The sequence below is a fragment of the Eurosta solidaginis genome, chromosome 4 (assembly GCF_040869045.1).
Source record: "Eurosta solidaginis isolate ZX-2024a chromosome 4, ASM4086904v1, whole genome shotgun sequence".
In the NCBI taxonomy this organism is placed as follows: domain Eukaryota; kingdom Metazoa; phylum Arthropoda; class Insecta; order Diptera; family Tephritidae; genus Eurosta; species Eurosta solidaginis.
The window spans coordinates 257,057,398-257,071,385 of NC_090322.1; the positions used below are offsets into that span (position 1 = coordinate 257,057,398).

At 37.3% G+C, this 13,988-nt stretch overlaps 1 protein-coding gene across 1 annotated transcript in view; it reads right to left on the minus strand.

Annotated features, from left to right (window-relative positions):
- Positions 1-13,544, minus strand: part of DIP-alpha (Dpr-interacting protein alpha) — a 66,396-nt gene extending 52,852 nt beyond the window's left edge. Inside the window, exon 1 of the mRNA XM_067780972.1 lies at positions 13,434-13,544. Coding sequence (XP_067637073.1) covers positions 13,434-13,469 — 36 coding nt within the window. The 5' untranslated portion in view covers positions 13,470-13,544. The remainder of the gene's footprint in view (positions 1-13,433) is intronic.
- Between the last annotated feature and the right edge of the window lie 444 nt (positions 13,545-13,988).

Here is a 13,988-nt window from a genome sequence, read left to right on the forward strand (position 1 = left end):
AGATTTCGTAGTTTTACGATTACCACACACACCTACATAAATACATAATGCAAGTTGTCATCAACTTTATGTCAGACCTTCATGTCTGGACACTAACTTCCCGTCATAGCTGTCAAAATACATTAAGAGACCGCCAATAAAGTAAATGAATAAAACACCTGCAGACCGACCGCCTGACCGCATTGATGTGCGAATAAAAATCACCTTTTAATAAAGAGCAGAGACAAGCAACCAAAAAAACGAAAAAACTTATGACCGCATAAATTTGTATCAACAAATGAGCAAAATAGGTACAAAGAAATAACCTTGCGAAAATTTACTATCAACATGAGGTAGAGGACGAAGCAAATTTAATGGGAAAATAGTTGACTTGTACCAAAAGAAGTGAAATGCTTAAGTACAAAAAGCTAGCTACTTTATTGCAGCGGTCTTTTTGATATTATATTTGAAGAAAAATGTTTTTGTAAATATTAGTTTTTTCTGCTTTTGTTTATTTGTTTATTATACAATTATTTCCACTAACCAGAGTACACACATATCACAAATAAATATTTACCCCAAAACCCAGCAAACATTCGAAGTCATAAAAGACACAAAAAGGAGTCTAAAATTGAAGCGTTTACTTTCTTTATGAACTCATTCAAGAGTCCGATATGAATGTCATTCCCTTCTTATCGTCCGACATGAGCATATTTCATAAACGATATGACTCATAAATAACAAATATTGGCGTCATAAACAACTCACTTTTGGCATATATTTGACTCCGAACGGACTCCATTTTGAATACTTTCGGAGCCATTTATGAGCCTTTTATTTTGACATTTGGATAAGGATGTTAAAGAATACTAAAATAGGGAAGCATATTCAAGGCGTTGTTTGTGAAAATGGTCTTAGCAGATAGTTTGGATAAAATCCTTGGAATTAAAAGGGGTGGTATCCATATGAACGACAAAGCGAGAAGACAATAGTGTTTTGAAAATTCACCGTATATGTCTTGAGTATATACATTTCTGGGAAACAATTAATGGAGACGGTCTGCAATAATAAAATAAAACAAAAAAGCAAGAAGAGCTCCAACAAATGTTGTACATAATGAAATTTTTATTGAAATGAAAAATTATCCATAATCAAATATGAATATTTGTTTAAAGTTGCTTTGTTTAGTATAGATTCCTTGCAAACGGCTCATAGTTTTTATGATAACGGATTCATAAAGGACTCTTATAGGATCATATTTCCGAAACTCATATTTTTCACATATTTCGGACTCATATCCAATTTCTAAATTATGAGCGCTCCGAAAATGTTTGAGGGGAATTATTCTCGGAGCGCTAATGACTTAGGATTCCGATATGGGTCCGAAATATATGCCTAATATGAGCCACAGAAATATGATAATCTAGGATTCTTTTATGACTCCAGTTTGATAAGACTAACCAACCAACCAGCCAACCATATTTATGAAAAATATCAAATTAGGCAGCTTCCAAAAATTAATTCAAATAAATTAATTCTAAATAAAAATTCAAATATAATCGGCTTTATTTCAAACAGGAACAAAAAAGATTATTGATTTTGTTATAAACTGTCTTTCTTCTATTTTTTTTTTTGCAATGATATGGACGCTTTTCCTTTTATGGCCGGAGAAAGTCTCTGCATTTTATCGATGTCAGTATTTTGAACACTTTGTGATTGTGACTTCCGCGTTATTCTCTGGCATGCCAACCAATCCCCTATGTAACCAATTATCGCTGACTGCAGTAGCATAGGCATGTCCTACTTATGCATAAGCCATACATACTGCCTTCCTACTCTGTTTATTCTAAGGGCGTCTTCCAAAATATCGTTTTTTCAAATAGGTTCAATAATGATTCGCAATTCCAATGTCAAACATATGTCATTTACCTACAGCGCAAACTGGTTCTGAAAATCATCTTTATAGAGTCTTTTGAGACTTCAATAAGTGTAGAAAATGATCTGTTTATGAGAGCCCAATAGGTGTCATATATGAATCCTATTCAGACTTATAAGGTTTATGAAGACTCATAAAGCGACGATCGCAAGAAGGGAAATGCATTGAGCGCAAACAACCCGAATTATAACTCCTTTCTGACTCTTACATGACTCCGAGTGTTTGCTGGGTTTATGTCTTCATTTAGAACTAAAGTTTGATCGTTGGTATTCGCATCGTTAAATAAAATTGAAATAAAAACACCTTAAAAAATTCATTCTGTCGTGCATTTTTCGTTCTAATGTCAGGCCGCAACAATACGAATATCAGGGAACGAAATAATAATCCTTTTTATTACGCTCAAGAATAACAGTTAACAGTGTGGAATTAAAATTTCTGCTCGAAATAAAAAAAAACAAAAATAGTCAAGGTTAAAAAAAAAAATTTAAGTAACTGCTGTTTTCGATCGAGGCAAGTAAGGTTAAAAGGACATGCGTGGGAAATTTTCCACACTTCTACTCGGACACATTTTTGCACACTGTAAATGGCTTCAGTGAATGTCGGACCACATTCGTCCAACCAGATTACGTTCTAGTGGTTCTCATTGAACCATTTGCTTTCTCTGGTGAACTTAAGTAGGAGTAAGAGACCCACCTTCCCCACCTCTGCTAGAATATCAAAAAACCGCTCGCTCAGAAATCTCAGGTGTCTTGTCAGCAGTCCGAGACATTAGCAGAGAAAGCGATGAATCGACTCATCTTCCTTCTCATACTGACAGCCTCTACAGAGGGAGCTTTGGGTACGCGTCACTGTCGAAGCATTGGTGCAGCAGTACAATGACCTGTGATGACCGCCTTAAGTACTGTCACTGCAGACTTGTTTAGCTTGAGAAGTAAGTTTGGCCTTGAGATCTCTCCATCATCCTAGTCCACAGCAAGAATGTTTACCAAATCTCATATTCCTCGATTTTTCTCAGGAAATTACTAAGCGGTGGTCGTACGGAGCTCTCCGTCACGCTTATGTCCATTTCGGAACTTTTCCTGGCCATCTCTTTTGCAAATTTATTAAATTCATTATCGCTTGTGCTTCGGAACCCAGCAAAGTGAAATATTTAGATGCCTTATGAACGCCAGCGAGGCTTTACAACTCCACACGATATACGATTTTATGACATGTAATTCTAATGCCCTCAGGGCGGCCATCGTGTCATTGATGTCTGGGACCTTACTATTCTGAAGCAGTTTGGCTGCACTCTCTATGGTATAGACCTCCTCCTGGAAGACACTGCATGGGTCACGATGTCAGTACGATTTACCTGCTGATGCTTTGAGTACATTCCAGCTCCAGTTCCCTTTTTCATGTTTGTGCCGTTTATGTAGATTGTAATAAAAAATGAAAAGGTATTTATTTTCCGAGCGCAATAATCCATTTATTAATAGTTTGTATTATGGGGAAAGTCTCAATGAACCTCGAATGTAGATGGATTTGTTTGGTTTTGCTATTGTTCGATAACAGTTGTTTGCAATCCCTGACGAAAATACATGCCATTATGCTTTCCAGCGCGCAGTAGTAATGTGAACATGAGCAGAAGACGTAGTGAAATAAAAATTAAGGAAGCATGAAATACATTTTATTGGCGCCATAAACTTCACTTGGTTGGACATTGAAGTGTACGTTGACTGGTCCGTTCGTTGCCCGCTACAAAATCGGAATTGGTTGGAGTTGTGCTTACTTCCTACCTAGCAAGCTTGGGTCTTGGTTCAACATCATTTGCTTTTCTTTTGCAAACCAATACAGCTACTTAGCCCTATAGCTATATGATTTTCTTTGTTTAAGTTTATTTGTTTTCCCCTTTCACTTACTTATGTGCTTACTACATGCATACCTATGTACATATGCACATACTTCCATTAACACAACAAAGTTTGTTTGCTTGTTTAACCAGTCTTGTGTTTGTATGTATTTGGAGATTTTTAGTGTGGAACCATCGCATATTCAGCTCAATGGCAATGTTTGTTTGTTTATTTTGTCCGAAATGTACACAGATTGTTCGACACTTTGTAAATTGCTTTACAATAAAATACGATTTTTAGCGTACTTTTACAACAGCAGGATAATACTTAAAGTAGTAAAGTAGGAATTTAATATCACTCATACGCCATTGTATATATACTCATGATATAGCGAAAGTTTCTATTTTCTCACGACTATTAGGTTCTTTGCGGTTTTAGGCGGAAGAAAATGCAAATTTTCGGAAAAAAAGTCTTCTTAATAATTTAAGCTTTGACAACCTCTAGTTCCTCACGGAAGGAGAGGGTTGGATGACCTATAAGGCTCAACGTAGTCATATCAAATCTTTCTCGCAATAATCGGGCTACTCCCTTAATGGTGCTTTTTTTCGGAAAATACTGCATCAATATCTGTAAGAGGAACATCAACATCGACTAAACTTCCTAAAATCTTCGGGGAGAATCTTTATCACCTCAAGAAGATGTATCATTTGCAGGATTTGGCAGATCAGTCGATTGTATATATACCAGCTCCCAAGTTCCACTGATAAAGTTCAATCAGTTCGTTGACTTTGGGTTTCAGCATTTCTTACAATTTTCAATTTCCATTCAGCTATATTTTTTTATAGGGGCCTAATCAAGCTCTTTACTTACACTTCGTCCTTTTTACGGTGGATGAAGAACAAGTGAAGGAGTTAGTGAGATAAAACTTATGACTCTCTGGTTACATAGTCCGGTCAACAATTGTGTCAGCGAGCAGGTGTAAGAGGCGTATTGTGACTAGAGAACTTGTGCAATCGATCACATCGTGATCAATTTGGTTCCGTTTTTCTTTGATCAGGTTCGAAATTATTTCTTAGCTGCTTTCCTTATAAGCGTCATCTACTTATTCTATTAATGCTTAGACACATATAAGTGTTTCATTGCAAAGTTTGGCACCAAGCTTATCGACGACTATACATGTTAGGAAAGTATCTGCACTACAACGTTACGTCAGCGCTTCATCGGCTTCTTATCGGTAACAATGGATATCACCAATTTTAGGACTAGTTACTGTAAGCTTATTATAGCATTATACAACTACTATCGAGTTATAGATGTCTTACTTATTTCTCTACCTACTTATTATTGGCGGGTTACGTATGTGTCGTCGATTTTATATTGAAGTTTTTTCGGCATCTGTTTCATAACAAATCGTCGATAACACACAAATTAGAAACCAGTGTTAACCTGATAGGAAATTAATAACATTTCGATATAAAATATATAACATTTTGATAGCAAATCAATGCTATTTGAGATAAAATCGGGAGCTTTTCGATAGTAAATCAATAACAAATTCATAAATTTTCGACAGATAGTCGATAACATATCGCCAACTTTTAGCTAACAATGCGATAGCCTTTGATAACAAATCGACAACTTTTTGATAATTTTTCGATAAATAATTGATACATTTCTGATAATAAATCGATAATTTTTGTTAACAATTCTGTAGGTTTTTGATAAAAAATTAACAACATTTGATAACTTTTCGATTAATAATCGGTAACTTTTCGGTAATAAATCGTTAACTTTGATGTTTTTTTGATATCATTTCACAACTTTTCGATAACACATAATATAAATGTGGGATTGACAGACGGACGTAGGACAACTAGAAGCGGACATACCTTTTAATTATACACTGCACTAATTGCATCCCTGCAATAGTTAGACCGGCAACCCGAACTAGACGAAGAGAGCCTAACACAAGTTAGTTAAAAGAGACGAACGACAATCAAGTTTGAAGTGCGGTACTGACAACACGTATATAAAAGTATATGTAAATGTAATAAACGCTAATATACATGTTCTAGTAATTAACCGAGTTTTAATTGGAACCCTAGACAAAGAAATCCCACAATTGGGGGCTCGCCCGGAATTTTTTACAGTCGTTATACAAGTTAAAAAAGTTTTTCTAAAATAAAATCGGTGCAATCGTTAAATTGCTGCATAAATTAGAAACGCGAACGTGTATGTATGCACATATTATATGGGCGCACTGTAACAAGGGCAGAGGTAAATCGCAACGCACATAGCAGAAGGAGAAAAGTACCGCATCTTCGATTGTGTAAAAAGCATCAACTTTTACACAGAAAACTTGGGAAAATCGTGGTGTGTAAGTAAATGCAAATTAAACCACCCGAAATAAGAGCCAGAAAAATAACGGAACGAAGAAACGGTTATACCGTGGCAAATAACGGCGTCATTCAGTGGAGATCTCGTTAGAGCAGTAGCAGAGCGCAGCCAAGCCTCAGTTGCGCGAAACAGCAAGAGTAAGCAGCGAACATTAAAATTCTGTCAGCAGCAGCAGAGAAAGATCAAACAATTGGTATAAGTTGCAATTTGAATAAGTTTGAAATTCAATTGCGTTTGGCAGAATTGTCTGCGAGTTGATAGCGAGGAAGGTTTGATCTAAGTTTTACTGCAGTGTGTATTGGAAATTGTGGCGTCGACAGAGGTTCGATAGTGAGAACAGTTGAGCTGGCACATTGTGTTCCAGGTAACGAAGGGTTACGATTGCAGTGGAAGAGTGGAAGTAAAGCAGAGCTGAGGTCAGTTAATGCGTGTTTGAGTGAAACAGAACGAAGGCGTTTGAAACAGTAGTTGGCTACAGCGACGTTACAGGCGAGATCAAACTAAATGCAGTTGTTCGAGTTATTTGCAGATAAGTTGTTATAAATATATGTACGTTTTGTGTAATACATGTATGTGCACTGTTCGATATTTCTGGTGAGCAAAGTTAAATTGGAGTTTGTATGTCTGATGACGTTTTAGACACATTCTGTCTTGAGTAAAATAATTCGATTGATTAAAATAATCATACATAATTTCGACAGTTTAGAAATTAAATCTTAATTGCAAAATAAGTACATTGAGCTTCAGTTCAGATAAAGCCACTATTTGAGCAAAATAAATTTTGACCGTGTTTAAATATACTAATTACATTTTGTAAATTTGGGCTGAATTAAAACAAACATTCAAGCAATTTGAGTGCACTGTATCAAACTAGAGCTGTCGAATAGTTTTTAGTTGAGTGAAAAAAAAAACATTTCTGTTTAAGTTTGTCTAAAAGTAAAGCGAAAAAAAATTTACTTCTCAAAGTTATTTTTGAAATCGATTCAAAACAAATTCATTCAAGAGTTGAATTTTAAATTAATAAACACTCAGATTTTCTTGTAAACCTTTGACTTAAGAAAATAAAGGAAACATTTACTGGTTTTCCACTTTGTACGTAAATTTACACTGCGATTTACGCGGAAATAGTTCACAAAACCTGTTTACAGGAAATTCTGAGTACAACCAATATATTGACAAGAAAGAAAATCTTTTTTTGTGATTTTAAGTATTGATACAATTTGAATACATAATATACCTCTTGAGTTGTAAACCATATTTATTGTAAAGACGTCGACATGGACGTAAACGAAATTTTAGCATTGAACTTGAACGGTCTTAGGGAAAAACTAACATCGTTAGGACTATCAACTAGGGGACGTAAACGTGAACTCCAAGATACGCTTTTAGAACACTTCGGCCTTTCCAGAGAAGAAGGTGATGATAGTTCAGATTCGGATGGAAGTTTTCAGAATAGGTTGAACAATGCGACTCATAGCTATTTTAGTCTTCGAGACATTGAGGATACTCTGTCTTCGTTTTCAGGGTGTGGGCAACCTGACATTAATCAGTGGTTGCAAGAGTTTGAGAGTAATGCAGCTGTTGTTAATTGGAATGACCTGCAAAAATTTGTTTATGGAAAACAACTCCTTAAAGGTGCGGCTAAAATATTTGTTAGGAGTCAGAGAGAAATTAAGGATTGGAACTCGTTAAAGTCCATCCTTAAAGAAGAGTTTGAAGTTAAGCTTAGTGCAAATGAAATCCATCGCCGATTAAAGAACAGACGTAAGAGGGCAAATGAAAGCTTTCTAGAATATTTGTACTCGCTGATGGAAATTGCAAGCATGCTAGATATGGATGATGCCAGTATCATTGAATATTTTATTGAGGGTATACCCGATACGAGATCCAATAAACAAATTCTTTACCAAGCTCTCACTATAGCTGATTTAAAAGAGAACTTGCGCGTATATGAAAAATTTCATGGACAATTCCAAAGTTTAGGTAGTAGAGCGGTTCCACAACCACCTCAAGGGAAAAATACAGACAAAAGTGAAACCCACGGCAGCAAAGCGTGTTTTAAGTGTGGAAAAGTAGGGCATCTGGCTAGGCATTGCACTCGTTCGGCTGTTCGGTGCTTTAAGTGTAGTCAAGTTGGTCATAAAGCCAATGATTGTAAGCAGCAGACATCGCGTACTGAAGAAAACAGCGAAAACAAGAAGGTTCATGTAGTTACCGACGACAAAGAACAAGCAAATATTAAGCCAGTTGCGCGAGATACATGCCTATTTAGAGATTTAGAAATCAACGGGCACACATTTTCAGCTCTTTTAGACACGGGTAGTGACATTTGCGCGATAAGATACGACACTCTAGTGAACATTGGATATGTTGATCTACAACCAAAAATTAAAACCTTGTATGGCATCGGTAACAAAATGATTAAAACTATCGGATGTTTTACCGCGCGTATGAGTTTAGATGAAGTCGAAGTCGACATCGAGTTTCATGTCACTAAAGAGAGCGATATTTTGTACGACGCTATCTTGGGTAAAAACATTTTGAGTCAAGTCGATATAGCCATAAATGATGAAGGTGTAAGATTTTTAAAGAAAAGAATTGCAACTCAGGAACTCGATAATAGAGAGAAAACACCAGTTAGCAAGAAATTAGTTGTGAGTAAGGAAGCGAATATAGGCGAATTGGAGAAAGAGGTTGAGGCAATGTTGCAAATTGGGGTTAGCGTGAGCGTAGAGCCACAGTGTGAGCTTGATCATTTACAACCCGATACAAAAGCAAGTGTACTAGGTCTGATTACAAACTACAGATGTGTGAAGGAAAAACCATCGCCAATTGAGATGAAGATTATTTTGTCGGATGAAGTGCCCATTTACCAAAGACCGCGCCGACTGTCCTATGCAGATCAAGCCGTTGTCGAAAAACAAATTGAGGAGTGGTTAGCCGACAATATTATCCAGGCCAGCACATCCGAGTATGCGTCACCGATAGTTCTCGTTTCAAAGAAAGATGGTACAAAACGATTGTGCTGCGATTATCGTAAATTAAATGGAAAAATTATACGCGACAACTTCCCCATGCCGTTGATTGACGACGTGCTGCAAAGACTTCAATCGGCAACTTTCTACACAACATTAGATCTTCGTAACGGATTTTTCCATGTACCATTAGACATTGCGTCACGGAAGTATACGGCTTTTGTCACACACAATGGGCAATATGAGTTTCTATATGCTCCATTCGGTATTTGTAACTCCCCAGCAGTTTTCACGAGATATATTCATGCGGTGTTAGGAGAGCTTATCCGCAATAAAACAATTATTGTATACATGGACGACATAATTATTCCTTCAAAGAGTGTGGAGGATGGGTTGACTAGTCTGAAAAGCGTGTTGGAGACAGCAGAGTTGTACGGGTTACAAATAAAATGGGAAAAATGCCAAATATTGAAGAGGCGAGTTACTTTCTTGGGCTACGTTGTTGAGGCATCAACTATAACACCGTCGCAGGAAAAGACTCAGGCAGTACAGAATTTCCCTGTTCCGACTGACATTAAAACGTTGCAACGCTTTTTGGGACTCACATCGTATTTTAGGCGTTTCATTCCGAACTATTCGTTGGTGGCTAAGCCACTGACTGATCTTTTGGGAAATCATGCAGAGTTTCGAATCGAAAACGAGCAAATAGCCTCAGTCCAACAATTAAAGACTGCGTTAGTGAATCCACCAGTACTCCGACTATTCGATCCAGCATCGCAAACGGAAATACACACGGATGATTCTATGCAGGGATATGGCGCAGTCTTGCTGCAAAGAGACTCGCAGGATAGATGTCTGCATCCCATCGAATACATGAGCAGGAAGACTACAACCGCGGAACAGAAATACCACTCATATGAATTGGAAGTTTTAGCCATCGTAGCAGCGCTCAAAAAGTGGAGGGTATACTTAATGGGAATCAAATTTAAGATCATTACGGATTGTAACGCGTTTGCGCTTACAATGAAAAGACAAGAAGTACCCTTACGAATTTCGCGTTGGGCTATGTACCTTCAGGATTACCAATATGAGATAGAGCACCGTTCAGGAAAACAGATGAGGCATGTGGATGCGTTAAGCCGTATGCATTGTCTAATGATGACTGATAGTTTACGACACAGAATACAGGAAGAACAGCTTAAGGATGACAAGCTGGCAGCGATACGGAAAGTTTTGGAACATGAAAATTATCACGATTTTTATATAAAGCATGGTATTATCCATAAAGATCTCGCTAAAGAACTTATGGTAGTACCAGCACCTATGGAACGAGAAATCATCGAGATAGCTCACAGACAAGGACATTACGCATCCAAGAAGACACAAGATTTGGTTGAGAGAGATTTCTTTATCTACGATATAGCACCCCATCAATAAAGAGGACAAACCGCTTGTGACATTTCATCTAGACCACGTCGGTCCTATGGAAGAAACAAAAAAGCGATACAACTATATTTTAGTGATCATCGACGCGTTTTCTAAATTTGTTTGGCTTTACCCCAACAAAAGCACAGGTAGCGACGAATTGTTAGATCGTTTAGAGAAACAATCGGCGATATTTGGAAACCCATCCAGGATTATAACGGATAGAGGGACTGGTTTTACATCAAATGCTTTCGAAGACTACTGTAGAAGTCAGCACATTCAGCATCTAGTTATAACCACTGGTGTGCCACGCGGTAACGGACAAGTGGAGAGGGTCCATAAAATAGTTATGCCAATGTTGACGAAGCTTTGCATCGAAAATCCCAAGTTGTGGTATAAGCACGTAGACAGAGTTCAACAACTAATAAATTCCACGCCGACGCGAAGCACCCAGCATTCTCCGTTCAAACTCTTAACTGGTGTCGATATGCGCGTTAACGCAAACCATGACATTCGAAGGTTGTTAGAAGATTCAGTTATAGAAGAGCTGGAGGCAGAGAGGAACACAGTGCGGGAGGAAGCGCGTGAAAACATATCTCGCATACAAAAGGAAAATATGAGAAACTTCAACAAGAACCGCAGGAAAGCAACAGAGTATGAAGTCGGAGAGTTGGTCGCAATTAAGCGCACACAGTATGGAGCTGGACTTCGACTGAAACAAAAATTTTTCGGACCATACAAAATAAAAGAGAAACAAGATCACGGTCGCTATATTGTACATAAAGTTGGTGACGTCGAAGGTCCGAGAATAACACACACAGTGGCAGAGTACATGAAGCCATGGAATCCTTCATCCGAGTCGAATGAAGCATCAGGATGGCCGAATGTGGGATTGACAGACGGACGTAGGACAACTAGAAGCGGACATACCTTTTAATTATACACTGCACTAATTGCATCCCTGCAATAGTTAGACCGGCAACCCGAACTAGACGAAGAGAGCCTAACACAAGTTAGTTAAAAGAGACGAACGACAATCAAGTTTGAAGTGCGGTACTGACAACACGTATATAGAAGTATATGTAAATGTAATAAACGCTAATATACACGTTCTAGTAATTAACCGAGTTTTAATTGGAACCCTAGACAAAGAAATCCCACATAAATAATGGATAACTGGTCAATATTTGTATAACAAATTCATAACTTTTTGATATCAAATCGATAACTTTTCGATAACCAACCTTTAACTCATCGAATTAAAAACGATCTCTTATTGATAACTTTTCTTATCGGAAACCAATTTATAACACAATAACATGTCGATAGCTGATAGTTTTTTTACTTTACTTTAACGTATTGTATATTAGCAACACTAAGGAGTACTGCCATCTCTAATCCGATGCTGGGAGTGACTTGTATGCACATCCATAAATCAATCAGTATCTACATAAATAATTCAACCATTGTGTCTTCACGTATGTACGAACACGCAGCGGAGGAGCAGCGCAGAGACACATGCAGATATCTTATCTGAGATATGCAATATAATTGTGGAAGTGTCGCTCACAAACACACGCGCATGAGCTGTGAATTGTGCATCTGTAGTTATAGCTGAGAAACTTATAGCAGATAACCAACTAGTAGATTTTTCGAACAGAACCGCCTGGAAATATCAACGAGTAAACCGTTTATACTTTTCGGCGACACCGGTAGAGGCGCTATTTTCGATTAAGCATGCTATCTGTCGGGAAATAGTAGAGTTATTTATTGTGAAGTACTTTAATAAAGGCCATTTTGCATTATTAAATACTGGAGTTATTTATTCAACAGTTTAGTGATTCGAACCTTAGTAGAAGATTTGAAATAAGAGGATCTGCAAGTAAATTCGTTACAGTATATTTCCTGTTCTTGCTTTAATTTACTGCTATTTCTTTTACATCACCACCAAGTGCATTATTCCCACATCAAGCTACTGTGTAGTTATTACACCTATATTAAACATTCTATATTCCCCTAAACAGTATACCAATTCTAAATACCACGCTAACGCTTACCTTTTTGCTTACATTCTCCCATAGCCTGACAAAACGTGTACCAAAAAACACCAAGGTTACATTTTAAATTTGAAAATCATATGATTTTTATTAATATCTACTAATGGCAAAGTCCAAATTACTGTATCGGCCTATGAAAATCTAGTAAGCCTAGTTCGAGGTAAGTAATAATTAGATGTGTTAAGGCTGAGCTGTCAAAAAAAGCACACATTTTTTGGTTGGAACATTGCCTGAGAGTATGATGTTGTCTATTAAGAACATTCACATTCTGAACTCATTCTCTAACCTGTGACTTTTCACACCGAGGATCCTGGGTTCAACTCCCGGGCAAAGTAACACAAACAATTTTCAAATAACTTTTTTCAATTACGTTCGCCCCTCTGGAGTGACTTGGCAAACACATCGAGGGTAATTCTGCCTTGAAAAGCTTCTCAGTGAAAATTGATCTGCCTAGCAGATGCCGTTCGGAGTCGGCGTAAAACGTGTAAGTCTCGTTCTGCCAATTTTTAAGGAAAATTAAAAGGAGCACGACGCTAATTGAAAGAGAAGCTCGACCCAAATCTTCACGAAGGTAAATCGCACATTTGTTATTATTTTTTTTCTTTTTCACTCTTCGGACTTTTCTTACACGTGAATGACTGATTTATTTAACACGAAAGTTGTTTTGTGTTTAATCAAGTGAAATCAATGATTATTCCTTATCCACTTGTGGATAAATAATGCATTCCACGAAATCAAACCATTTAACCCTCCTTAGCGGTAATTTTAAATACATTCTAGTATACATATACTCCTTTCTAACATTTCAAACACTTTAGCAATTCCAACTTACCTGACTTTTCATTGGATCCGTGTTCAGTTGACACATATAGCCGCCGCGATCTTCTTCTGAAACAGCTTTTATATGTAAATTCCATGTATTCTGATCTAAGTGACTAACACTGACACGTGGATTGTGTGTGATGACATTTTCATGTATCGCTTGAATGGCTTTTGTATCCGCTTTTAGCCAGCCAACCTGATAATAATAACAACGAACAGACAAGAAGTACCGGAGGCAATAACACCGACAGCATCACCGGCAGCAGCAGCAACATCATCGTTAGCCAATATGACAGCGAATATGACAGCACAAGTGGTTGGCATTTTGTAGAACAACAGAAGGAACAGAAATAATAGTAATTCACCGTTATTTTAGTTATTGTATAGCGATTGTGTGTTAGTTGAACGTTGAACAGGAGCGGTAGCCGGTGTTGAGTGGACGTTCATGTGAATAAAGGTAACAGAAATACAATAATAAATAACCAATAAAAGTAGGGTAAGTAAGTGAGAATTTACTTCATAAAGAGATTATGCAAGAAAAGGCGTAAGTGCAGCACAACATAAT